The 27,849-nt window shown below is 39.0% G+C and overlaps 1 protein-coding gene across 1 annotated transcript; it reads left to right on the top strand.

Annotated features, from left to right (window-relative positions):
• Positions 1–8,341: 8,341 nt before the first annotated feature.
• On the top strand, positions 8,342–27,433 carry LOC124869828 (desmoplakin-like). Its single transcript, XM_047367980.1, has 24 exons — positions 8,342–8,709; positions 9,583–9,667; positions 9,824–9,933; positions 10,022–10,163; positions 12,112–12,240; positions 13,114–13,173; positions 13,285–13,452; positions 13,554–13,658; positions 13,743–13,838; positions 13,924–14,049; positions 14,262–14,414; positions 14,522–14,676; positions 15,736–15,862; positions 16,007–16,193; positions 16,780–17,000; positions 17,146–17,327; positions 17,444–17,582; positions 17,957–18,150; positions 18,246–18,408; positions 19,301–19,384; positions 19,473–19,580; positions 19,801–19,899; positions 20,055–21,869; positions 23,497–27,433. The coding sequence occupies exons 1-24, from the start codon at positions 8,474–8,476 to the stop codon at positions 26,704–26,706; spliced, it is 8,094 nt and encodes a 2,697-aa protein (XP_047223936.1). The 5' UTR covers positions 8,342–8,473; the 3' UTR covers positions 26,707–27,433.
• Positions 27,434–27,849: the final 416 nt, after the last annotated feature.

Below are 27,849 nucleotides of genomic sequence, written 5' to 3' on the forward strand. Positions count from 1 at the left end.
ATTTAGAGTAATTTGCTTGCTTATGTTTGTGGTGGTAGGATAGAAAGTACTTTTTTCTGGCATGCCACCAAAATAACCACACGCCCTGTACAGGGGTTGGACAATGAAACTGAAACACCTGTCATTTTAGTGTGGGAGGTTTCATCGCTAAATTGGACCAGCCTGGTAGCCAGTCTTCATTGATTGCACATTGCACCAGTAAGAGCAGAGTGTGAAGGTTCAATTAGCAGGGTAAGAGCACAGTTTTGCTCAAAATATTGAAATGCACACAACATTATGGGTGACATACCAGAGTTCAAAAGAGGACACATTGTTGGTGCACGTCTTGCTGGCGCATCTGTGACCAAGACAGCAAGTCTTTGTGATGTATCAAGAGCCACGGTATCCAGGGTAATGTCAGCATACCACCAAGAAGGACGAACCACATCCAACAGGATTAACTGTGGACGCAAGAGGAAGCTGTCTGAAAGGGATGTTCGGGTGCTAACCCGGATTGTATCCAAAAAACATAAAACCACGGCTGCCCAAATCACGGCAGAATTAAATGTGCACCTCAACTCTCCTGTTTCCACCAGAACTGTCCGTCGGGAGCTCCACAGGGTCAATATACACGGCTGCTAAAGCCAAACCTTTGGTCACTCATGCCAATGCCAAACGTCGGTTTCAATGGTGCAAGGAGCGCAAATCTTGGGCTGTGGACAATGTGAAACATGTATTGTTCTCTGATGAGTCCACCTTTACTGTTTTCCCCACATCCGGGAGAGTTACGGTGTGGAGAAGCCTCAAAGAAGCGTACCACCCAGACTGTTGCAGGCCCAGAGTGAAGCATGGGGGTGGATCAGTGATGGTTTGGGCTGCCATATCATGGCATTCCCTTGGCCCAATACTTGTGCTAGATGGGCGCGTCACTGCCAAGGACTACCGAACCATTCTTGAGGACCATGTGCATCCAATTGTTCAAACATTGTCCTGAAGGCGGTGCTGTGTATCAGGATGACAATGCACCAATACACACAGCAAGACTGGTGAAAGATTGGTTTGATGAGCATGAAAGTGAAGTTGAACATCTCCCATGGCCTGCACAGTCACCAGATCTACATATTATTGAGCCACTTTGGGGTATTTTGGAGGAGCGAGTCAGGAAACGTTTTCCTCCACCAGTATCACGTAGTGACCTGGCCACTATCCTGCAAGAAGAATGGCTTAAAATCCCTCTGACCATTGTGCAGGTCTTGTATATGTCATTCCCAAGACGAATTGACGCTGTATTGACTGCAAAAGGAGGCCCTACACCATACTAATAAATTATTGTGGTCTAAAACCAGGTGTTTCAGTTTCATTGTCCAACCCCTGTAGATAGGATATAATCGTTGCTATGGACACTTGGTGACCCCAAGATGCCACTCTGGGATGCGGTTCTTTATTAGTGACATTTGGAGATCTTTTTCACCATCTTCACTGCTTTATCACTTGGCCCTCAGTCAGCCTCATTTGCTGCAGTTCCAGCTGTTTTAAACTTTTTTTTTCAGCACTAGTGGCCTTTATTTTTTTTATTTTTTGACAGTAGGCAGACAGGAGAGAGGGGTAGAGAGAAGGGGAGACATTCGGCAAATGTCGCTGGGTCCGGGAATCGAACTTGGGACGGCCGCTTTGAGGACTTTAGCGTGGTTGCACGCTTAACCCTTACACCATCAGCACTGCGCCCCTGTTTTAAACTTTTTAGTCATTATTCTGATGCTAATTAGAGGGAAGCATAAGCAGGTCGTTTACTCATATCCATGTTCAGACATTTAAAGATGAACACTCGTCTGACTTACTTGAGGGGCGCGTTCTCTTCTTTTTCCCATTTTGAAGCGTGGGAAAGAAAAAATAGGCCTTGTGACTCCTATCACATCATATTAATACCCAGGAAAACCAGAAGTCGTGAATTGCTAAATAAAAGTTCCTTCACACTGTTCAAGACTGTAAAGTATACATTAAAAATTATTCAACTGCCTTCGTTAGAGGCGTGTGGTTTGGATGATTTTGATTAATATATGTCAATTTTGATGCACCCCAGATGCACCCCAGCTCTGAAATCAGCTGCCACAATGGTATATATCCACAATATTGACTCCCTTGCTCAATTTAAAATCCGCCTCAAAACTTACCTTTTTAAATCTGCATACTCCCTGTTGTCTAATTTATGTTAAGTTGCTGGTGTTTTGTTAGTTTTTTGTGCTTTGTTTGCTGTTTCTAACTTGTCTTGTATAGTGTCCTTGAGTGTTATGAAATGTGCTTTTAAATAAAATATATTATCATTATTATTATTGTTATTAAGATTGCTTAATGCAAGTTTAGAGTTATCAACAATGTAAATGATTTTTTTGGGGAATTCTACATAAATGCTCAATTTACAACTGCATCACTGGACCAATGAATAACTTATTACTACTAAGCATGCTTTGAATTTGATAGATAAATGGGTCAAAATGAAAACAAGGAGATCAATATTGGCCCTGCTTGACTGAAACCTCAGTAAACTTTATCTGAACATGTGGAAGCAGATTTGAACACAATTGGAACCATTAATGATTTTAGTAATGCTTCACCCTTCTGGACGTTGAGTGTAATTACAGGGTTATATGCACTTTTCTTTTAATAAATGTCGAAATAGATCAAGTTAAGACCTTTTGAGTTATTCTCTTCATTTTGCATGACAGTGATAAAAAATGCCATCCATGTACTTATAAATAATAAACCTTAATTTGATTGCCATCTAAATTGTGTATTTTAAAAATACTATAATTTAATGTTTCTGGAATTACAATTATTCTGACCTGGAGTCCACAAAATGCCACAGCAAATGCTTACAAAACGTTACAGCATTTACACAGATCCAAATCACTGAATTTAGGTGTTTCTATCACTTCCATGGCCACAGATGCACAAAATCCTTCAAATTAGTTAAAAGAACATATGCAGAGAGATTCACTGAATAGGCTTCCATGGCTGAGCAGCTGCATCCAAGACTTTCATCACTAAATCCAATGCCATGTGTCAGGTACAGTGGTGTAAAGCACTGGCATGTTCACGTGAGGGACTGAATCTTGCCTTTTTGTCTGTCGCTCCCATGAACTAAACTGGGTTTGGCATTTGCCAGGAGAACAGCACTTGCCTGACTGCATTGTGTCACATGTAAACGTTGGTGCAGAGGGAATTATGGTGTGTGCATTTTCTTCAGGAGATGGGCTCAACTTCTTAGTTCCATTCAAAGAATCTCTTAATGCTTCAGCAGACAAAAACATTTTGGAGAACGTAATCCTCTCAAATTCGTGGGAACGCTTTGGATATTGCCCCTTTCTGTCCCAAACAGACATGGATGAGTGAGTTTGGTGTGGAAGAACATGACTGGTCTGCAAAGATTACTGACCTCAACCTGATAGGACATATTTGGGATGGAGCAGAATGAGACCATGAGCCATTTAGTCCAGCATCAATGCCTGACCTCACAAATGTTGTCCTGGAAAATTGTTAAGATATTCCAATAAAGACACATCTAAACTTTGTAGACAGCCTTCCTGGAAAAGCAGGTGTTCTTGTAGCTGCAAAGGGTAGGTCAATCACATATTAAAGCCTTTGTATTAAAACTGGGATATAATTAAAATGAATATGTGTGTAAAGGCAAATCATCCAATATCTTTGGCAATACAGTGTATGTCTTGTCGTTTTTGTTGCACACCGATGACCCCTGTTGGCTGCTATAAATGGTACTTTGTATTTTGTGTGCCTCAGGATTTTGTTCTATGGTGTGCAGGTTTGTCTTTTCATGTTTTATTATTCTGGCACTTTATTATCATGATAAAGTCATATTGTTGAAATCTCTTACCATTTTTGTTTTTCTTTGTTGCTTACAAATGTAGGGTTCTTACAAAAAAATGATTAGCTATTTCTGCAAAATGAAATCTAATTCTTTGAAATGCTGCTTGTTATATAATACTTGTGTGGTGTAACACCTTTTTTATTGTCAAAGAATATTGCATGGTTGCAAAAACCCGCCGACCGTTGGACAGTCACATTAACACATTGTATTGTTTATCATCATCCAGACTTTCTAATTGCACTGCCTAGCAACTCATACAGGTGTGTTGAGGATCCGCCCATTAACAATGGTATGAGTCAACTCGCTGTGTGTAGCTGGCACAGGCATGAACATGTTACTATCTGTCTGTTTTGGTTTCGTAACCTGGCTGGTTACACACGAGTTTTAAAAGACAACAAAACTTCAGCCCTTTCACCCATGCAGTGAGTTATCCACAACTAAATATTTCTGAGAATTAAAAAAAAAATTCTTAAAGAAATAAATTGTAAGTCAGAATCAGCACATCCCTTAGTTATGAGAAACAATAGTCTAATCATAGTAAAATAATATGAATTCATTTTGTGTAACCATAGAAACCAATGGAATCTTGTCACTGAAAAACAAGGTGATCATATAGTGCACTTGAGTTACAAAGTCCACTAGAGAGTAAGATTCATGATTTATTACTATGGTGACGCTATCAGCTTTGATAGACAAAGGAAAACAAACTCATGGGCGGTGCCCTTGTTTGGAGAACTAAACACAAAGAAATACAAAATGAACTATGCAAAAAGAGCCTTCAGTATCTTCTTTTCGCAGATAATATTGTAAGAATGAGGGATTGTTTTCAAAATGCTCCAATGATAGAAGTAAAGAAGCCCTTAATTGTTTATCCCTGTCAAGGCCTTAAAGATGCAAAGGTCACAAAGGTTCTCTTTTGTGCAATGTTGAGAATTTTTGGGTGATTGATGTGTTAATCTCAGTTTTCTCTAAATTGTTTTTTAGCTTCTAGCATTCCTTCTGGGGCCTGTTAAAATTTCTCCAACTTTTTTCAGGAGATTGGCCTCTTCTCAGCTACAAAATGGGTGCATTGCCCTGAAGAGGAATTCACATCTTGCATTGACAATTATTTCTCACTAATAGGCTTCCTGCACATTTTCCCAAAACATTTTTTAATGTCTTTTTAATCCAACTTCCTTTTACTTCACTTGGAAGGCCTAAGCAATTGAAGAAACGTCACCTTTCCACCACTGTGATGCACAACAGTGCAAAAACAAACTAAAAAACTGCAGTACGGGTATTACATTAATAAACAAGATGATGTGAAGTGCCTGCAGTGTGTCTACTAAACCAGCTGTCAAGATGCCCCCTCCCCCACCAACCCTGTTTACTCAGTGAATGATGTCAGTACCAGTGTCTGGTAATGATTTCATATGTATCACCAGCTCCAAGAGATGCTGATAGTCTGGATACAACCAGCTTGCTCGTGTTAACCTGTTAGTGGGCTTGCACTGTTGCAGATTTAATATTCTGTACTTTAAGTAACATTGAGTTGTGGAGCCCCTTATTTATTTTATTTTTTATTTTTCACATCAAGTTGTTGCAAGTGTGTTAACAGCAGTGTAATCTTCACAACAAAGCTGCTTACTATGATTAAGGAATGTAGCAGGAACTTCAGAGGATTCTAGCAAAGGCAACAATAAGTTAAATATTCACAGGACTACAGAGACATTCGTCAAAGCTTTTACCTTCCCTTCAAAACATACCAGACATATCTGAAGTTATAAGGAACATAACATTTGAGACAATGAAAGTTTTAATTTGTTTTGGCTTTAATATAATAAGGACCAAAATTATAGATTTTCTTTCCTTTTCAGTTAAGAAAGATAGGCTTACACCTCCCTCCCTTGCTTGGTTTCAGCTAAATTTCTGTTATTAAGGATGGTAAGTTGCACATGTTTGCACATGCAGCCTTTTTGTTGACAGAAAGCTTGTTAAACAGCAAGATAAAGAACAACCTCTAAGGCAAGTTGGGTGTGTCTCAGTCTGAGCCTGTGACTGTCTTTGCAAGAAACATTTGTCACTGTATTAAGTTATCTAGCTAATGAGACACTCAATGTAAGTAAAGTTGTTAATGCAATTGTACAGTTATAATCTTAAAATCTGCAAAATATAAGACCTGTAGATGCTTAAGTGTTTTAAATATTACAGATCTGGGCATGTCTCCCTCTCCCAACTTCATCTTGTCGACTCTGCTCTCACACTTATGTGTGATTTTCGAGGCCTGTCTGTGCAAACACTGCATATACAGTTCTTAGATAAAAGTATTCACATCCCTTGAACATATTCACACTGTGTCATGCTATAATTACAAACTTTTAATTTACAAACAGGTGGGCTCTTTTTGTTAAAAAGGTGACAATAGAAGGCAATTAGTTGCAAAATATTTTATTTTGGGCTATCCAAGTATAGGGGGCTGAGTAAAAAAATGCACACCAAAATATGATTTGAACTTGCAAAACATTTTTCATGAAATGCATGATTTTCCTTCCACTTCAGAATTGTCCACTACATTGTGTTGATGTATCACAAAAAAATCCCAATAAAATGCACAGAAGTTGGTTTCCATTTTTACTCCTTGTCATCAAACACATCTTTTTACTTTCCCAACATCGGCCAACCAGATAAAATCATTCTCTGAGTAGCGATTAAGCCCTAAAAATTCTTATTAGCATTTAAAAAAAAGTTTCCTCATGCTGACTCTATAGGCGTATGCATTATGACACACCCTTTACTGTCTCTTGGTGTTTCTCACACCCTTTCACTTTTCAGACTGTTTAAACACTCCTACTTGTACTTATCTGCAAACGTCTTGTAACCTCAAGAATGCTGAACTTTGGGGGACAGATTTTTTTTGGTTGAACTACTCTTGCCTCTCACTCTACTGTGAATAAAGGTTGCCAAAAGCTTCAGTCATTAATTATCATTAAGCAGATTCTTTCCATGGATGAAATATGCATAAACATAAATAATCAGTAGATGTATAAAAGGACAGGGGAGCAAGTTAAGGCAAAAGAGGGTGCTCTTTAGAGTCAAAAATTACACCATCAATTTGGAGTAATCCAGTAAAATCAACATACTTACTTTGGTTGCAGCAGAAGTAAAAGTGTGTGTATACTCTCTGGTTCCCTTTCTCGTTTTTCTCACTCTAAAAAACTATTTTGTTGTTATGTATCTGTATTGTTTAATTTATTTGTTTGTGTTTTCAATCATGTTTTTTTTTTTTCCAGCTCTATCATTGTGAAGCACTTTGTGATTTTAATCACTGAAATGTGCAAAAGTGAAATGTACTATGAGATTATCATATCATTTTATAAGTTTTTCTTGTGCATAAATCATCAGAAAATCTCTGGTTATGAACTTGAATGTGGTCTGTGTTCAATCCATGTGAAAGATGCACTAAGCGCAGATTCAGAACTCTCATTTTCTAGGAAAATTGTGAGTTATTGTCCTGTTTTCCACCATCTTTTGCTCATTCTCCCCTCCCTCGTTTTGGAGTCCTTTTCCAGTAATAAGAGGAGCATTAACACCTGTTACTTGCTCTCTATAGATGGTTGGAGTGATATCCCTGTCGGGCTTTTATGACACACTTCTGCTGCAGCAGCACATTGTACAGTTTATCATCTTCCATACCACAGTTTGACAGAAGTTACTAATAAGATTTAATAATGTAGTTATCTGACAGTGTGGCATGTTCAAATACTGTTCGATTTTCAAAACCACACAATTGTGTTCTTGGCTTTGGGTTGCTTCATCGATAATACCCTTGTTATTTCTTTATTTTCTTTTTGATTAAAAATTAGGACATTTATCAAAGAACTTACACCACATATTGCTCTTTTGATAAAATCAAAATTGAACAAATGAAAACAAAACTGCGGCCAGGAAAGGTCTGATTGGTCCTCATCTCCTCATTTTGAATGTCAAATTTTCCTTTCCCCAACACTGCATGGCAACCAGACCCACCATTGTGCTTGCCTTAGCTGTCAGGAGAGGGGAAGCTAGAAAAGAGTAATGTTATACAGGAATTTCCAAAACCATGACAAGAAGATTTTATGGTAAAATAAATTATGGTGGAGTTTTTTTTTTTTTCTTTCTTTTATGTTGCATATTTCAAAATTCGCAGGGATAAACATCACTTTAACATAATACAAATTACAGAAGAAGGGAAAGGGCACTATAATACCTATCTTATTCGACCAATTACAATAAACAGTGAAATTGACAATGTAAAGCTTCTTATTTCTCACGCAGTTTTTGTCATTTAAAATATATTTGTATTTTCTGATAATTAGGCCGGGCAGACGTTGATACATAAAACAATTTAGCCTTACGAAGTGCCAAGACAAACCTTCCCACACATGCCATAGTGTTTCGTAAACTCAGCAAGGTGTGGTTTCAGTCCAAAAAAAACCTCTCCGCTTCCGTCTATTCACAGAACACCATTATCTGCGCAACAGGACACGGGCCGGAGAAAAAACTCCCCGGACAGCAACAGCAAAAACAACTTGGGAAATAAACAACAACAAAAAAGCAGCTTATTAAAACAGAAAAACAACAACTCGGAACAACATGAGTTTTTACGGCTCCAACTCTAAACTCAACTCTTTAGGGCCGAGGAGTAACTCTCGACAGGACTTGGCTTACAGAAACGAGTTCGGTGGAAACGGCTACCACTCAGAGTTCCATCAAATGGAGCCTGCATACAACTACCAAACCACCTCCTTCGCCAGGTCCTCCATGCACGGCGGTGGCGGCGGCATGAAGAAGCAGACTACCGTCGCTGGCGGGGGAGGTGGTGGGCAAAGGTAAGGGCTCTAAAAGCACCTGTTGTATGACTCTGGGTAAAAAGAAAAAATGTTTGAAAATAGTATGACAACGTCCTAATCTTTACATATTTCCTAATGTTTTGGACTTTTAAAAAAATCGTTGTTTACACAGAACAGTCCTTATTTACAGAAGTTCTGAAGCCAAAGTATAATCAAGCCCTAGTTTTCCAATTAATACAATAAACTCCAATAAATACAAGCCTTTATGTTTAGATTATTATCGTAGTTCTAATTGTTTATGTAGCTAATCGGCTTCTTATGAGAGCATATCTTAGTTTTATCAGTCTTGATCTGTAGCTAATAAGAAAACAAAAGTAATACTTAAACACACCCACTTTGAATGTCCTTTCAATGGCGTCATTAAGAATGGTGTCAGCTTACTTACTGGAAAGAGAATGTTTTCCAGATAAACTTAATATTTATTTAACAGTTGTTTTTTTTTTTTTTACAGTTACAGACAATAAAATACTGCTTTTTACATTATTTGTGACCCTTTGGCGACCTTTGTGTGTGAAGTGAATGCTAATTTGTCAAAACAGTACAGAAACTACTCTATTACAGTTATTATAGAAACTTTGACCAGATGTGTTTGCTATGTTTCAATCTTAAAAAATAAAGTTTTGTAACTTATCAACTATATTAACAGAGTATGCCTTCTATCAATTAGTTTTTTGTTTTTCATGTAGTTTCTGTGGTTCTTTGGCAACTTTATGCAAGTTTGTCAAAGCAGAACAGAATCTCCTCTACTATAACTTTGTTGTTCTGCCTTACTTTGAAAAACCTTCACCAGGTACTTTATTTGATTCAAGCTTTTAAACTCATGATGTCTATTTTTGTTCTTTCTCTGTTCAGTGTACAACAGTTCAATCAAGCAATTTCTATCCTGGTAAATGAATGTCATCAATACCTGGACAAGGCAAATGTGATGATAAATACTGTAAGTATAATAAATATCCCTCCCTATACAATTAAAATAATGTAAAGCTCTAGTTGTCAAAGCTCTTCTTTTAACAAGATATAAATAGAGGATGGCTGTTTTACATCACAAATGTAATTATCTTGCAGAGCAATAGACTGTGCGATTTTCTTTCAGGGAGGCCCGATGGGTGACGCAGAGATGTATCTGTCAATGGCTGCAGAAACCCTTGACAAGCTGAATATGTATGGCCGAGAAATGCGGATCCCCAATGATGCTTTCAAACAGTGAGCTCAAACAGGCTTTTGTGTTTTTTCAACCCTGAACTTCTATGATTTCTTTATCCTTATCTGATTACATGTTACATCTCGACAGAGCTGAATTCTTGGAACAAAAGTTTGGAGCCATCAACCAGAAATTTGCCAGCTATGGGACTATGAAAATGACCAGAAGCAGTGTGCCCATTGATGACTACCGATTCCTCAATGACGCCTTTGGCTGGATAACCCAGCAAAAAGTGAGTTATTTTAAGAGTATAAAAATACAATTTAATTTATTTACACATATGCATTTCTAAAGTAAACAACAATACATTGGTATTTTTTGTATTTATTGACAAAGTCACCACTAAATGTAGTCTAAATCTTGGTCTAGCAATGATTAACTTCTATATCCTAGAAGACTACAAGTACTCATCCAGGACAAACTAGTGAACTAGTTTGTACAGTTTTCTCTGCAGTGGAAGCCAGAGGAATGGATGAATTTCTCCCATCACTTTTCCTACCCTACTGTAACTGAAACCACCTGAACTCGCTGCCAAAACCTGATCCATTAGTGAAAGAGGCTAAGAGAGTTGCCAGAGGATTGAAACAAAGGAGCAGACAGAGAAAAAAAGAAAAAGAGTTTTGCTTCTGCAGGAAGCTCAAAAAATAGGTTTTTAAAAAAGTGAAAATAAAGTAGCCATGGAAGCAGAAGAGAAAGGGGGAGTGAAGAAGTGTGATATGTTACACTCCCCTCTGAGTCAGTTTGTAAAAAACAAGGCAGCCCATTTGACCTGTAGTATGTTCATGGGAAAGCGCCTTTCTGTTCCTCTACTCAACGCTCCACCTTCCCACAAACACACCCTGTCATACTGTCACCACTTACAGCCTCACCCCTCTGAATCTCACCACGCACATTCCAGCCAGTACCACACATCTAACATATCTTTTTTTAAAATTCCTTAAGTCCTTAAGCAGATAAATAACTTTTCATTGACACTGTTGGTTGTTAGTGTTGACATTACCAAAGGTAACTTTACTGATTTTTCACAGTCTCATGTCACCTTTGTTGCTGAAAGTTAGGCTTGTCCTGTGTAGCTTCAGGCAAGTATTTACAAGGGGAACAAGGAGTGGTGAGCGAACAAAAGCCCTGACACAGAAGGGTGAAAAAAATGCACATTACGAAACAGGGACGGGCCAAGGTTGTTTGCTGGATGAGCTCCTATCAAAGTTGAGGGCTGCACACAAGCAGGGGCATAGTTGGAATAGTTTCCTGCTTAACAAAAGTCTAATGATTATTTACTGACACCTAGAGGGCAAAAAAGACAAAGCATTTAGGGTTTAGGGAAACTCCAATCTAAAACATTCTAGCAGTTTTGGCTAATGTTATTTTATAACCCTTTAAACCATAATCATGTTTGCATCGGCCGCTTATTTTCCAAAGACGTTAATGATTATTTACACAGAGAATGTTGTATTTAAACAATTCCTGTTAAAAGAAAGCAAAAAAAAATGTTTGTAGTTCAAATACATTATAGTTTATTGTTTTTACTCTGCCTTACTTTTCTACCATGCAGTTCCTCTGAGTGGAATTGCTTTACATGTTTTATTCTCAGCGCCTGTTTTAAATAGAGTACATCCAATTTACTGCATAAATAATTATAGGGTTCTGTGTAAAACGGCCCATTGCAGTTTAAAGGTTCATATTAAGGCATTTGCATGACCCACTGTGACATTTTTGAGTTATCTACTGCAGATTAGTGTCATGTGTTGAGTACCCAAATGCAGACAGGAGGGAGGCAAGATCATTTTGTAGTAAAATTTAATAAAATAACCAAAGGAAAACAGACTTTCAAGCTGTGGATGACACAGAGAAAAAAACTGCGAGGAAAAATGTATATCAGGAGGGTACAGAAGAATCCAACAATTGACTGAAATAACCAGACACGTCAAAACCAAGAATCTACTAAAAATGTAAACCTTGCATCATAACACAAACTCAAAGTCCAATGGATTTAAAAGCTTATAACCTTTTAAAAGAAAATGATTTCAGAAATAGCTGAATTACCCATTTTTAAAGAAGGAATTATCCTGTATCTACTAATAACCTGAAACATTCAATTAGGTGATTTGTATTCATTTAAAAATACCCAAACCCAAATGACAAAAGCCCTAATGACAGCTCTATCTTTTTCAATTTGATAGCGCATCATTGAGTTAACTCCATTCGGAGACGACGCCAACACCATAGAAAACCAAATTATAAACCACAAGAAATTCCACAGCTCCATCCAAACAGCCCCAATAGAAGTACTGCGTGCCAGAGAAGAACTGGTAAGTTATATTTCTTTACTTCTATTCACTATTTTGATGACTTTACTATACAGACTCTTTTAGCCAAAATGTTTCTCTTAATTAGGCATGGGTTGGTATTAGATTTTCCCAGTATCATACCCTTGAGTAAAAATTCCTTGGTTTTATGGTATCATTTTTTTGTTTTTATTTAAAATAAAATCTTAACAATTATTGCTTCTGTTGCTAAAATAAGGCAATATGTTAAGTATCACAGTTATAATGCTGTAATGTGTTAGATTTATTTAATTATCCTGGTGTTGATACCTGGAGTTAAGCAAAAACATTGCATAAATGTAATACATGTTGTAGTTTTTGTTGTTTTTTGGTAGAATTGTTTTTCCTTTAACGGATCTGCTTTTTTTTTAGAGGAAATAAAAAGAGCTGATATTAGCTGGTTAATTAGTGACTTAGTCTGCTCCAGAAGACCCTGGAGTTGGCTGCTTAACAAACAAGAGCAATATGTGGCAATCCTTTTGTTTTCACATGATGACTGGCTAGTGGTTGGAAATACAATTATTCTAACAGTTGAATATGCCTGTCTTACTAGGGAGGGAAAAGATATTAACCATCTTTCAGCCATTTAACCAGCAAATGACGTAGGGGCAGCACTGTATTATTTTTGTGTTATTCAGGCATACAGCTGGACAAAAACTCCCTCACTCCAGTATTCCAGTATCTTTGACAAATTATTAAAATGGTTTTAAATCGATTGAATAAAAAACCTAAGCTGTCTTAAAACCATCACTTTTTTAAACCTCGGTATATCTAGATCCAACCCATGGCTAGCATAGAGTATGTTCCTCTGTGACGTTTGCGGCGAATACCTGAGCAAAAATCTTAACTACTTTCTAGAATGCATCGGGCGATAAGTACCACCAAACCCTCCTGGAACAAGAAATGGATGGCCTGCAGGTAGAGCAAAACCCTGTTTAGCACAAGTAGCGTCTTGTAAAATGTAGCGTTTTTTTTCTTTATTTTTTCTTTTTTTATCCTGTCCATAAAATTGCCTTGTGTTTGTCATAGAAATTGTCCCACAATCGCTTGAGTCAACTTCATGAGCTTCAGGGCATCATCGAGGAGGTCTCTCGAGCCATCATGTGGGTGAATGAAAGAGAGGAGGAGGAGCTAATGTTTGACTGGGGAGACAAAAACATCGACAATTATATCCCCAAGAAGCAGGAGAGCTACTCTGTGAGAATACCAGACAGAGGCCTTTTTTTATTGATATTTGTTGTAAATTTGTTGTCAGCATTTGCTCTATAATTGACTCTTTCTTTTCGTTTATCTATCAGAAGCTGATGAGTGACTTGGAGGAGAAGGAGAAGGAGTTAAACAAGCTGAAGCTGAAATCGGGTGCCCTCAAGAACAATAACCATCCTGCCTCAGATAAGATCGAGGTAACCTTTGTTGGTGTTTGTACTGTATCTCAAACAACAGATTTGTTTTGTTTTTTTGTATGAATGACTATATGCACCCTGCAGGCTTACATGGACACCCTACAGACTCAGTGGAGCTGGCTTCTTCAGATCACAAACTGCATCCAGTTTCATCTAAAGGAGAATGCTGCCTACAGCCAAGTATGACTTCAGATTTTCTTTTTTTCTGGTGAAAATATTGCCTTGTATGTTTTCATGTAAACAAACCTTTCATGTGAATCTTCAGTTTTTCAAGGAGGCCAATGAAACATATGCAAAGCTTCAGAAGCAGCATGAGATCATCCGGAACAAATTCAAATGCGACAAGAATACTCCTCTGGAAAACCTTACTGAACTTCTGAAAAATCTGGAGGTATCTTTGTACTCCATTACTTGTAATTTCCCTGCACACTAGACAAAGCAAACAATTTGCATTCCTGTTGACGTTTTTAGAACAGCTTTTAATGTAATCCTATGGCCCTTTCAGTCTGGCAGCATGTATCTGATGGAGTTTTGAGCCTCTTCTGATTTCATTAAGTTTCTGTATAAAGTGCCTCACTTAAAAAAGTCTACTTTTCAATGCAGAAAGAGAAAGGGCGAATCATAGAGAATAAGAGGCAGGTCAGCAGTTTGGTCAGCAAATCAAAGTCAATTATCAGGCTGAAGCCTCGAAACCCTGAGGAGAAGAGCACCAGCACCATCATGGTTCAGGCCGTATGTGACTTTAAGCAGGACCAGGTGGGACATGTAAATTCTCTGTCTCTATCACTCACATAACCATACACACAGTGTTATAAAGGCAAAATATGTTAAACAAACCTCTTTGTTTTATTTTATGTTTTCAGAAAGGTATAATGAAAGGGAACGAGGGCATCCTGAAAGACAACTCTCAGCGCAGCAAGTGGCTTGTGACTGGACCTGGAGGTCTCGACATGTGGATTCCCTCCGTGTGCCTGCTCATCCCACCTCCAAATCCACTCAGCATCGGACTTGCTACCAAGTAAGAAACTGTGCACTGATAGGGAAGAGCGAAAATCAGAAACGATTTAAAATTGTATTAGTTAGGTCTGGTAAAATATGTGCTGTATTATGGACACAGCTCTTTTTCCCAGTCTTGTTTCATGAGAGCCCATCCCCCTTCATTGACTGAAAACCTATGGACTCCTCTCCACTTTTGAGGTCACATGCACAATCATACGCGTGCATAAGTGCCTGCATGACAACCTAAAAAAGACTCTCCAATTGATTATTTCTTTGTCAGTGAAACAGTCAATTTTTCCAATTTTATTTTTCTAAAAATCTAACTGCCACCTTGATCTTTCATACTTCTGTCCAGGGATCAGATGTCAAAATTAGCTGTGGTTCCAGGCTGGCTTTTACAGTGACAATAAGCTGAACTCTCTGACATGTAGTAACTCCTAAAGGAGAGATTAATCTGAAATTGGTCTGTCTGAGCTCAGACCAAAACATTTTTGTTCCGTTATCCCACTACAAGTTTTTATCTCACTCCTCCAGATTTCAGATCCTCCTTTCAATCTGTGATCCACACATTATACATGTGTTGCAGTCAGCTGAAAGGGATTGTTAAAGAAGTTTGATGTAATAATACAGAGCAAGCACCAAAATGTGCACACCATTTTATTGTGCATGAAACCCTTCTCATGTGACACTTTTCAAACTTTTTACTCCGGTTCATAAAAAATGTTTGATTTACAATACTAATTTTGTTTAATGGTCTTAGTGTAAATAGTGGTTTATGTCTGTGAAGAATGTCGTCTTAGCTACAAAGAGTAATTACAATGTAGTTATATTTATATTTTATATACTTTAGGTCAAAGAACCCACTTGGAATGTGTCATTGATGTGTGTAAAAGCAGACTTTCAAGCACTTAGGGTTTGATACAGTCATTTGATCACTATCTGGAAAGTTATTTTACTAGGGTTTGTGGCAATACAGCACACCCTATCTCAAGCTCTCTTGTGCCCCCCGGTGGGGAATTTGTGGCATATGGTTTAGTACATATTACATATAGTAAACAACTGTGTGTCCTGTTAACAGAAATGAGCAGTATTATGAAGCCATCATGGGCATTTGGAATCAACTCTTCGTCAACATCAAGACCCTCATCTCCTGGCAGTACTGCCTCAAAGACGTCAACTTCATCAACTCCCTCACCCTCACCATGGTAAGACGTCAAGAATGAAACTCAGAACACTAAAATGGTGAAACACCTGGTGAAACTGAATTTAAACTTGTTTTCATCACTTTTGATTTACTTGCATCACTCTAATATACCACATCCAACCTAAACCACCTCTCTGTCTTTTAGCTGTCGAAGATGCGCCCTGAGGAGTACCGCACCATCATCAAAAGACTGGAGACTAATTACCAGGAGTTCCTCCGTAGCAGCCATGGTTCTGATATGTTTGGGGAAGAGGAAAAGAAAACCATGCAGGGCCAGTTTGAGAAGGCCCAACAGCTCTATGATGCACTGATTGTCCAGCTGCCCAGTTACAGTAAGCATGCATTCATTTTATCTTGCTTTGAACAGTCACAGAACTTTTCAGAACTTTGTGTTATTATGAGACTTCTTCTGTAAGTCCTTAAAACGAAGCAATTCATAAAAACTCTAGAAGCAAAAATTCTTTAGCATGATAGAATGGTTGGCATTGAATGTTTTGGTTTACCTATAAATATAGTTGTATTTTATATTTGTTGGGCTTGTTTTAAAGGACAAGCTCAAAAGAGATTCTACTGCAAATAATGATCTCTATCTGCATAAAATGATTTTTTTCATATTCTTTCATAGATTTCACATTAACAATCAGTTGAGTTGTCACTGCCCCTGCATGAATAATGGTGGATTATGAGACACTGTCTTCACTCTTTTAAATAAAATATGTTTAAAAAGAAAAGTATTTTAGACACTTTATCTGTATTTTTATCTGTCTCTGCTTTTCCAATATAATAACCAAAATAAGCTTGAGACACAAACTTAAACACATTTTTGTTTTGTTGTACTTCTAGTTAATTACTTATAATGAAAATTATAATAACGGTTTTTCTATTATTAATTTGCATTTCGTAATCTTTGCGCTAAAGGGGGAGAAGGGGTGAAGACTGAAGAGCCAAAACAAGAAGGCCAAGTCCCCGTTAAACAACCAGTCAAAACCAATACTGTCATCAGCCTTTCATTGCTCAGCACTATGCAAGAAATCCGCTACAGACTGGAAAAGGCTGAATCTGACCTCACCGACCATCTCCATATTCCCCTGGGGGAAAACAATGTGCACGAGTGTTTAGTGCACATTCAGAAGCTTCAGGTTTGCTGTGTTTTATTTATTTACAAATCGCTTAGATGGACATTTATAGAACTGACCAGAAGAAATTAGAAAAGTTTGTTTTATAAATAAAAAAGATTGTTGTAAATACTAATATAAGTAAATGTTTTCTTGTGCTGATTTAAAGGGTACACACCAAAATCTAGAGTCAATTGACGACAGGTATATGAACCTAAGAGAAATTATTACAAAGCAGCTAAAGGGGGTCCCTGCAGACTCGGAGCAGGCCAAGTTCCTCCGCTCTGAACTGGAAATTATCAACCAAAAAATCCGAGGCCTGCAGCATCTTTACTCAGTCTACGTTCAGAGGTGTGTTATTTTTCACTAACTGTTTTTATTTAAACATGAAAAAAAGATGAGCTGATCTAAGATAAAAATTAGGTTGATCTCCTTACCTGTTTTTTTATGTACTGTGTCTCCAACAGATTGACTGCACTCAAGGCCTTGCTCCAAAGCCTTCTCCTGGCTGAGGATAGTATTAAAGTTCACGAGGCCCGACTGACAGAGAAGGAGACCAGTTCTACGGACATTCAAGAACTGGAAAACCATCGGAGTGCACTAAGGGTATGAGACATCTACACCATTTAATATATTTTTTCCTTGGAAGTTTTAAGGCTTTTTTTCAGATATATTTGGTATTCTGATGGGATAGAGTTTTTTTTTATTCTTTTGAAACTCGGCTCAACAACTACTTAAGGACACTGAATAAAAAAAACATTGTTCCTGCACTCGTATTTTATTATTTCGTGTTTTTTGATATTTTTACTTTGTATATTTCAGATGAATATCTTTAGAAGTCTATGATTTAGTTTTCCCAATTTGTAGCTTAAGAAAAACGTCCTTTTACCTACTTCTAAAACACAAATGTTTGTACTTTTATTTTTGCGTTGTAAAACCCAAGGATATAAATGACCTTACTGTGTGAATCTTTATCAAAGAACATGAAGAGCGAACTGGAACAAAGACGGGACCTGCTGACTTCGATGGAGTCTGACCTGGCCGGAGCAGTGCACTGTAACAGTCAGATTTCAGAGTCTTTCCACAAATGTGATGTGGATTTGTCCAAGTACTCTGAAATGGTGAACCAGTTGTCTGACCGCTGGCGCCGCATCCAAAAGCAGATAGATAGCAGGTATTGTAAGGTGGTCTGGTCCCATTGACACATTTGTTATTGCCAGTAACAGCACTACTAAGGCATCCTTCCATCTCTTCCTCTTCCTGCCTCAGAATGTTGGACCTGGACAAACAAAAGGAGCAGTTAACACAATATCAGCAGGGTAGACATTCCATAGAGCAGTGGATAGACAATACCAGGAAACGCCAAGACACCCTTCAGATGGGCAAGCTCACTGATATCCAGACTTTAATGGACCACCTCAACCAACAAAAGGCATGCTTTTCCATATTTACACAAGGATGTTATTATCATAACAAACATTTCAATCAAAATTGTTTTCCATTCGTGAGAGCGTATGTGGGCTCAGTCTAAAGTCAGCAAGATTTACTTTATACTACGTAGCTGTAAATCCAGCTGGTTATTTAATTTGATAAAACAGTATGCATAAATTCAAGTGTGCATATGTGTGCTAATTTTGCATGTCCTACTCAAACTGATTGAATTGTGACAACTACAGCACAAACAGAAATATCCAGTCAAAAGACAGGTTGCTACTGGTCCTGTGTATTTAAAAGGAAGTAAGACCTGGAAAGCTTAATTAGATTAAGTGCAAAGTGTAGGATCCTTGGTAGATTCTCAGGAGAATATCAGTATTAAACCAAGGTGGAGTACAGTAAAAATAATGAGAATGAAAAATTCCCTTTATCTATTATTTTGAAACTGCTGAATTCATCTCTCTTGTAAACAAGAGAAAAGTGTAGGTGCCTTCTCCAAACCAGCTGACCACCAGTGTGCAGCGACACAGGGGGGAGGGCAGTGCTTTGTTAATCTATGCTCCACAGACCCAGATTAAAAACTTACTTACTTTCGCAATTCAGTAACAGAAAGTTAAATCATAAGGCTGTGATGGAGAATTTTAGGGTATCTGAAACTGTTTCAAGTTCAAAATCTTGTTGAATGCAATCAATTTGACATGCAAATAGCTGTGAGCAGGCTTATGCTTTATGGTGCAGCAAATGTAGAACGTGCTTGACAACTCTAAAGCTTTTAGTGAAAAATTGTCCAAAAGCACCATATTATTGCACAATTATAAAAAAAAGCATCACAAACCACAAACACAGAAATTAGATGGAATGTTTTTCCTTTTTCTTGTTGTTCTGAATAGGCTCTTCACAATGAAATCAAAGTCAAGAAGGAGAAAGTAGAGGATGTGCAAATAAATGCTGACACCTGTGCTAACTCCATAAAGGTAGTTGGTTTGCTCCATCTTGAAATGTATCTCGCTGAAAAGTCACAGACAAGTATTGTGCAAATAACATTGCCTTTGGTTATTTCAGGACTATGAGCTGCAGCTTGCTTCTTACAGTTCAGGACTGGAAACTCTGCTTAATTTCCCAATCAAGAGAACTTTGCTCCAGTCCCCTGCTTCTTTTGTCAGGAAAGAGGTAAGCACCAACATTCCCTTAAATTAATCTTTACATTTTGTTTTTATGTTTATTTTGTGATCACTTCCAAGGAATATATCCAGATTGTAGTTGTGATATTTAACAAAGTGTGTACTAAAGGTTTATTATCCATTTAAAAATGCAGTTCAGAACTAATTTAGGAAAATAATGATTGTTTGGCACTGAACAGTAGTATTTATAATCTAATTACTGTTCCCAGGCTGGTGAAGTTCAGGCACATTATATCGAGTTGCTTACCCGCTCCAGGGATTATATTAAGTTCCTGGGTGACTTGCTGAAGAACATGGAAGAGCTGAAGGTTGTCTTCGAATTTTTTTTTTCGTACAGCAATTATATATTTTTTCTATATATTGAATATCTTTGTAAAAGTTAGTTGCCAGAGAAGCAACATTTGCCTGATCAAATAGGTTTGAAAAGATCTGACTGAGTTCTTCCTGCTTAATCTGTTCTCAGTTAAGGAACACCAGGATTGAGTTGCTAGAGGAGGAACTGAGGCGTCTAAAGGATGAACTTCAAGATCAAAAACAAAAGAATAAGTCCCTGGAGGATAACTTGTCCAGCTACAAGTCGGAGCTCACTCAGTATAAAGATGAGCTAATTAAAGTGCAAGAAGTGAAGAGAACTACAGCAATTCAAGTTAATGCTGCTAAAGAGAGCCTTGATAGCACACAAGGCCAGATTCAACATCTTTCTGAGGAACTCACCCGTGTTAAATATCAGCTTGAGGAGGAAAAGAGGAAAAGAAGAGTTGCGGAAGAGCGCTACACGAACCAGCAGGAAGAGTATGAAGCGGCAGTTCGCCGCAGGCAGAAAGAACTGGAGGAGGTCAACTGGATAAAGATAGATCTAGAGAAGTCGGTGAAGGACAAAGAACGTGAAATTGAGAGGCTGAAGATGCAGCTAGAGGAGGAAGCGACACGTCGCCGAAATGCCGAGTCAGATATATCAAAGGTAAGAACACAGTGCACGCAGGAGATAAGTCAACTCAAACAGACATATGAGACAGAGATCCACATCAGCAAGACCTCCATTCTGAAAGTGTCCCATCAGAAAGATGAGGATGCAGCACAGTTGAGGCTGCAAGTTGACCAACTCACTGGCGAGAAGAGAGAACTGGAAGAAGAGCTCAGAAGACAGAAGCACTCCATTGCTCTCATTGAAATGCAGAAAAGCAAGGCAGAGCAGGAGGTCAGCCAGCAGATGGCCTCAGTGACACAAGAGACAAGGGTGCGTACTGAGCTGGAGCTGCTGTTAAGAACACTCAAGCAGCAGAGAGGTGAAGATGAGTTAAAATTGAAGGAATCCACCAAAAACAACCAGGAAAAGTCCAGGCAAATCAGTACGCTAACATTTAACCTGGAGGAAGAGGGTAAAAAGAGTAGAGCTCTAGAACTGGAAATCGGTCGCCTGAGACAAGCTGAAGCAGAACTGAGATCAAAGAACAGCTCTTACTTAGAGGAAATTAACAAACTTAAAGTGACTGAACAAGAGATCCACATCACCCGAGTGGAGTTGGAAAAGCAGAGCAGTGAGAAAACAAAGGCCGAGCAGAGTTCTGCCAGGCTCCAGAGCCGTATCAGGGAACTTCAGTGCTCTCTGGATGGGGTGGAAGCTGAGCTGGAAAAGCAAAAACAGACAACACAAGAGGAGTTTACCCATAGAAAGCGAATGGAGGCAGAGTTGGAGAGGATGACGCATACGTGCAGAGAGCATACCACTACAATCAACTCGCTGAAATCAGTTCAGATAGAGGTCACAAACACTGGGAGAAAGTATGAGCAGGATATCAAGGCTCTTAAGGAGGAACTGGACAAGAGCTTAAGGGATCATAAAGTCACCAAGGAAGAACTGGTAGCAGTGACAAATGAACTCAAAACACTAAAACAAAAACTCCAACAGGACCAGGTGCGAGTTCATGAGCTCAACCAGCGTAATGAAAGCCTGTATAAGACCATTGAGGAGAAGAGTCGCCAGCTCAACGAGTACACCACAGAGATTGAAAAGCTGAAGACTCTGACACAGAACCTGACCAAAGAGAGACTGAGGTTGGATGAAGAGCTGAGGTCTGCACGGCAAGAAAGAGATGAAGTGAAAATGAGCAAAGATACTATTGATGCAGAAAGCGCCACTCAGATCTCAGCCTTGCATGTACAGCTTCAAACTAGCTCCAAGAGGGCATCCGAACTCCAGTTTCTCATCAGTGACCTGACCAACGAGAGAGAAAAGCTTAAAATGGAAATAGAAAAATTCCAAAAGCAGTCAATTGAGGTATTTTCGAACACATTGAAGGATCATATACTCATAAATCAAATAATTATTTCTCTGCTTGCATGTTTTGATCTTTGTGCTTTAGGACTGATTGTGATTTTAAAGTACCCTGAAAGTACAGTACAGACCAAACGTTTGGACACACCTTCTCATTCAAAGAGTTTTCTTTATTTTCATGACTATGAATATTGTAGCTTCACACTGTAGGCATCAGTGGGGGTCATTGTCCTGTTGAAAAATAAATGATGGTCCAACTAAACGCAAACCGGATGGAATAGCATGCCGCTGCAAGATACTGTGTTAGCCATGCTGGTTCAGTATGCCTTCAGTTTTGAATAAATCCCCAACAGTGTCACCAGCAAAGCACCCCCACACCATCACACCTCCTCCTCCATGCTTCACGGTGGAAACCAGGCATGTAGAGTCCATCCGTTCACCTCGTCTGCGCCGCACAAAGACACGGTGGTTGGAACCAAAGATCTCAAACTTGGACTCATCAGACCAAAGCACAGATTTCCACTGGTCTAATGTCCATTCCTTGTGTTCTTTAGCCCAAACAAGTATCTTCTGCTTGTTGCCTGTCCTCAGCAGTGGTTTCCTAGCAGCTATTTTACCATGAAGGCCTGATTCACACAGTCTCCTCTTAACAGTTGTTCTAGAGATGTGTCTGCTGCTAGAACTCTGTGTGGCATTGACCTGTTCTCTAATCTGAGCTGCTGTTAACCTGCGATTTCTGAGGCTGGTGACTCGGATGAACTTATCGTCCGCAGTAGAGGTGACTCTTAGTCTTCCTTTCCTGGGGCGGTCCTCATGTGAGCCAGTTTCTTTGTAGCGCTTGATGGTTTTTGCGACTGCACTTGGGGACACTTTCAAAGTTTTCCCAATTGTTCGGACTGACTGACCTTCATTTCTTAAAGTAATGATGGCCACTCGTTTTTCTTTAGTTAGCTGCTTTTTTCTTGCCATAATACAAATTCTAACAGTCTATTCAGTAGGACTATCAGCTGTGTACTGTATCCACCTCCTGCACAACACAACTGATGGTCCCAACCCCATTTATAAGGCTTGAAATCTCACTTATTAATCCTGACAGGGCACACCTGTGAAGTGAAAACCATTTCAGGTGACTACCCCTTGAAGCTCATCAACAGAATACAAAGAGTGTGAGGAGCAGTAATCAAAGCAAAAGGTGGCTACTTTGAAGAACCTAGAATATAAGACATATTTTCAGTTGTTTCACACTTTTTTGTTCAGTATATAATTCCACATGTGTTAATTCATAGCTTTGATGCCTTCAGTGTGAAGCTACAATATTCATAGAGAAGGTGTGTCCAAACCTTTGGTCTGTACTGTATATGTCACTAAATGGTGACCTAGTTTCAAATAATTGAGCACAATTTCTTCTTACTTAAAGATGCTTCTTCTTGTATGTGCATATAAATGAGCTTTTCAATAATTTCACAAAAACCTCACAATTACTCATGCCCTTGCATGTGTAGAAATATGTGCAATGTTTTCTAACATTCTTACTACACAGAACTGAACTCAATATTTATACATTGTCTTTTCAATTTCATATGTGTTATTTAAATATATTATAAAACTCTATTTTCTTATCTTTTTACAGACCTCCAAGTTGGTGCATGAGTCCCACAGCAAGCACAGTGATCTAGTGCTGGAGAGAGATAGCTTGCTCTCCAAGCTTAAACTGCTGGAGCAGGACAAGAACCGTAATCAGAGATTAGAAGAAGAGCTTGCGCGGCTCAAGCTCTCTCTAGAAACCGAGATTCGCAGCAAACAGCGTTTGCAGGATGAAAAGAATTCTGTTTTTAAAGAGTTCACCTCTTTAAAGAGCCAGTATGAGTTTAAAGAAAGCCAGATTAGACTGTGTGAGTCAGACAGAGACAAGGCAGACCGAGATAGGGTGTCCCTTAAAAACGAGATTGAGAGGCTGATGAGGGAACTGAACAGTGTGGAGGATAGGTACAAGAGTCGTCTTTTGATCTCAGAAAAGGAGACATCTGAATTGGCTCTGAAGAGAAATGCCCTGGAAACAGAGATTCTTAGACTGAAGCAGAGACCAAATACATTAAACATTCAGACCCAGACAGATGAGAAGGTCATGACGATTGATCCATCAAAGCTTGTATTTGATGGGGTGCGCCGCAAAGTCACTGCCCACCAACTTTGTAACTGTGGTATAATCAATAAAACTACCCTGGAGATGCTGCTTAAGGGCCAAAAGACAGTGGAGGAAGTAGCTGTGGACATCCAACCTAGTCTAAAGGGCTCCAGCATTATTGCTGGGATGAAAACAGGTTCTCAGGGGAAAATGCCATTCACTGAAGCCAAAAACAAGAATCTTCTCAGCCCAGAAAGTGCTGTCATGCTCTTGGAAGCTCAAGCAGCAACAGGCTACATTGTGGACCCTGCATTTAATGAGAATATGACTGTAGATACTGCCTGTTCAAGAGGGATTGTAGACACAGATGATAGAGATATCTTGTTAAAAGCTGAAGCCGCTAGCACGGGGTTCAAAGATCCACACACCGGCAAGGTGCTGTCTGTGGGACAGGCTTTTAAAAAAGGTCACATTGACAAAGAAACTGCCATCCGGTTGCTTCAGGCTCAGGAGTCTGTTGGGGGCATTTTAGACCCCATTCTGAGTGTGTTCCTTCCAAAAGATATGGCCTTGGATCGCAATCTTATAGACGATGATCTCTATAGGGCTTTGAATAAAAAGCCTACCGCCTACCTAGACCCAGCAACAGGAGAGAAGATCACATATACTGACCTTAGAAGGAAGTGTACAGCTGAGCCGGTGTCCGGTTTGCTCCTGCTTCGCGGTCCAGAAAAGCAAATGACAGTGAAGGGTATCCGTGGTAATGTCAGTGTCACAGACCTAGTTAAGTCTGAGCTGCTGGATGAAACTGACCTACAAAGGCTTACGCCAAAAGAAATTGAAGAAAAGCTAAAGTCCTACCTCTTTGGCTCCACCTGTATTGCAGGTATCTATGATGAGGCCAATGACAGAATAATCCCCATCTATCAAGCAATGAAGGAAGGACTGTTAATGAGAGGAACCACTCTAGAGCTTCTTGAAGCACAAGCTTCATCAGGCTTTATAGTTGATCCAGTTAACAATGTTTTCCTGACTGTAGAAGAAGCTACCAAAAGAGGAATTGTAGGGAAGGAGTTCAAGAATAAGCTCATGTCTGCCGAAAAGGCAGTAACTGGATATAAAGACCCAGCTACAGGAAAGACAATCTCCCTCTTCCAGGCTATTGAGAAAGATATTATTGAGAGAGGTCATGGAATCCGGCTGCTTGAGGCCCAAATTGCCAGTGGTGGAATTATTGACCCAGTTGAGAGTCACCGTATTGATGTCTCTGTTGCCTATAAAAGAGGATATTTTGATGAAGAGATGAATGAGATCTTAACCTATGAAGGAGATGACACGAAAGGGTTCTTTGATCCTAATACCAAGGAGAACCTGACTTATCTTCAACTAAAGCAGAGATGCATCACAGACCCAAAAACTGGGCTAATACTCCTGGCCCTCAGAGACAAGAAAAAGGCTCAACAATCAAAGGAAAGTCGCACCAATGTGCTTCGTAAAAGACGTGTGGTAATTGTTGACCCTGACACAGGGCTTGAGATGTCAGTCAGGGAGGCCTATCACAAGGAGCTAATTGACTATGAAACATTCCTGGACTTGTCGGAGCAGGAATGTGAGTGGGAGGAAATCACTATCACAGGATCAGATGGCTCTGCACATTTGGTCATTGTGGATAGAAAAACTGGAACCCAGTATGACATTCAGGACTGCATAGACCGTGCCGTCATTGACCAAAGGACATTAGATCAGTACCGTGCTGGAACGCTAACCTTGACAGAGTTTGCTGACCAAATTACCAGCAGAACCAGCAGCACTGAGATGACTATTGCAGCCAGCAGTGTTGATGACATGTTCACATGCAGCAGCCCCACCCAAGCCACACCATCTTCCCCTACTGTTCGTAAACGCTTAAACAGCATCTCAATTACAGTCTCTCCCCCAGGAATGTTCGATGACCAAAGCCCAGTAGCAGCCTTATTTGACACAGAGACCCTGGAGAAAATAACTGTTTCCGAAGGGCTCAAAAGAGGCATTGTTGACACTATAACAGCACAAAGGTTGTTGGAGGCTCAGGCTTGCACGGGGGGTATCATCAACCCTGCAACCGGTGACCGTCTGTCACTTGAAGATGCCGTTCATCAGAGTATTATTGATGAGAGCATGGCCGCTAAACTGAAAGCTGCCCAGAAAGCCTACATCGGTTTTGAGGATGTGAAAACAAAACGAAAGCTCTCTGCAGCTCAGGCAGTAAAAGAGAGCTGGCTGCCTTATGAGGCAGGCCAAAGGTTTCTGGAGTATCAGTATTTGACAGGAGGCCTAATAGAACCACAAACAGGGCACCTCATTGGCATTGAAGAGGCCATCCGCAAAGGCTGGCTGGATGGTAAAGCAGCCCAAAAGCTGCAGGAAACCCGGAACCATTCAAAGAATTTGACCTGTCCCAAGACTAAGCTGAAGATCACCTACAAAGAAGCCATGGATAGCTGCATGGTGGAGGAAAGCAATGGAATGAAGCTACTGCAGGCCTCTTCTGTGTCCACCAAAGGTATAAGCAGCCCTTACAATGTCTCCAACCCAGGATCACGCTCTGGTTCCAGGGCTGGTTCTCGCACTGGCTCAAGGAGTGGATCGCGTAGAGGCAGTGTTGATTATTCCTCTAGTTATTCCTACAGTTTCTCCTCCAACAGTGCAGTCTACAGCTCAAACCAGACCAAATAAACAAACTGCTTTGTAATTTTACTTTTAACTCTTATTGTGTTTTTAGCTAAAATGTATTTGAGTTTCATTGTTCAAAGATTTGATCAGACTTTGAATTTGTATATGATTTAACTGTTTGCAATTTTTGAATGCTGATTATTATTGACATTTACCATAGCTTTTTTATATATATATATATATATATATATATATATATATATATATAAATACTATAGGGGGTATTCCAATTATCCAATTAACCTTACCCTCCCAGTGAACCTATAATTGATTGGTAATAATCTTTGTTCTTAACAGATACTGATGTTTTGTTTAAATTACAAAATAACACTAAACCTTTGCAATTCAAATAAAGTAGTCATAGAAGGTTCTAATGCATATTTACTCATCTGTTGACACCAGTCATATTCCTTATAAACGATGAGATTACTCTTTAAGGAGAAGATCATGTCTACTATTACTAGCTTATTTTAACATAAAAATGTACGTTTAATTTATTTTTCTGTGTGTTTCTTTATACTACAATTAACCTTACCCATCCCTTGGACCTATAATTAATTGATTTGTTTTCTTTTTGTGATCAGAATTTATTACATCCTCATTCATGCATTTTATTTACACAGTGCTTTTTTGTTGTCTACAAATACTGATATACTGAAATATTTGGACAAACAATTATATACATTGTCATATTTTGTCATAATTTCAAATAAAATTGTCATAGAAAGTTCTAATGTATCTCTTTGCATCAGTTCAAATTCAAAGATACTTTATTGATCTCTGAGGAGAAATTACCACCATATACAGTACATACAGGTCCTTCTGAAAATATTAGCATATTGTGATAAAGTTCATTATTTTCCATAATGTCGTGATGAAAATTTAACATTCATATATTTTAGATTCATTGCACACTAACTGAAATATTTCAGGTCTTTTATTGTCTTAATACGGATGATTTTGGCATACAACTCATGAAAACCCAAAATTCCTATCTCACAAAATTAGCATATCATTAAAAGGGTCTCTAAACGAGCTATGAACCTAATCATTTGAATCAACGAGTTAACTCTAAACACCTGCAAAAGATTCCTGAAGCCTTTAAGACTCCCAGCCTGGTTCATCACTCAAAACCCCAATCCATGG

The sequence above is a fragment of the Girardinichthys multiradiatus genome, chromosome 6 (genome assembly GCF_021462225.1).
Source record: "Girardinichthys multiradiatus isolate DD_20200921_A chromosome 6, DD_fGirMul_XY1, whole genome shotgun sequence".
Lineage (NCBI taxonomy): Eukaryota > Metazoa > Chordata > Actinopteri > Cyprinodontiformes > Goodeidae > Girardinichthys > Girardinichthys multiradiatus.

What these genes read in the sequence shown, in the direction of transcription:
- LOC124869828 (XM_047367980.1), top strand. Translation starts at nt 8,474, where the DNA reads ATGAGTTTTTACGGCTCCAACTCTAAACTCAACTCTTTAGGGCCGAGG. An exon ending in CAAATGTGATGATAAATACT is followed by an intron (nt 9,668 to 9,823) that starts GTAAGTATAATA and finishes ATTTTCTTTCAG; the next exon opens with GGAGGCCCGATGGGTGACGC. An exon ending in ACTCCCTCACCCTCACCATG is followed by an intron (nt 15,863 to 16,006) that starts GTAAGACGTCAA and finishes TCTGTCTTTTAG; the next exon opens with CTGTCGAAGATGCGCCCTGA.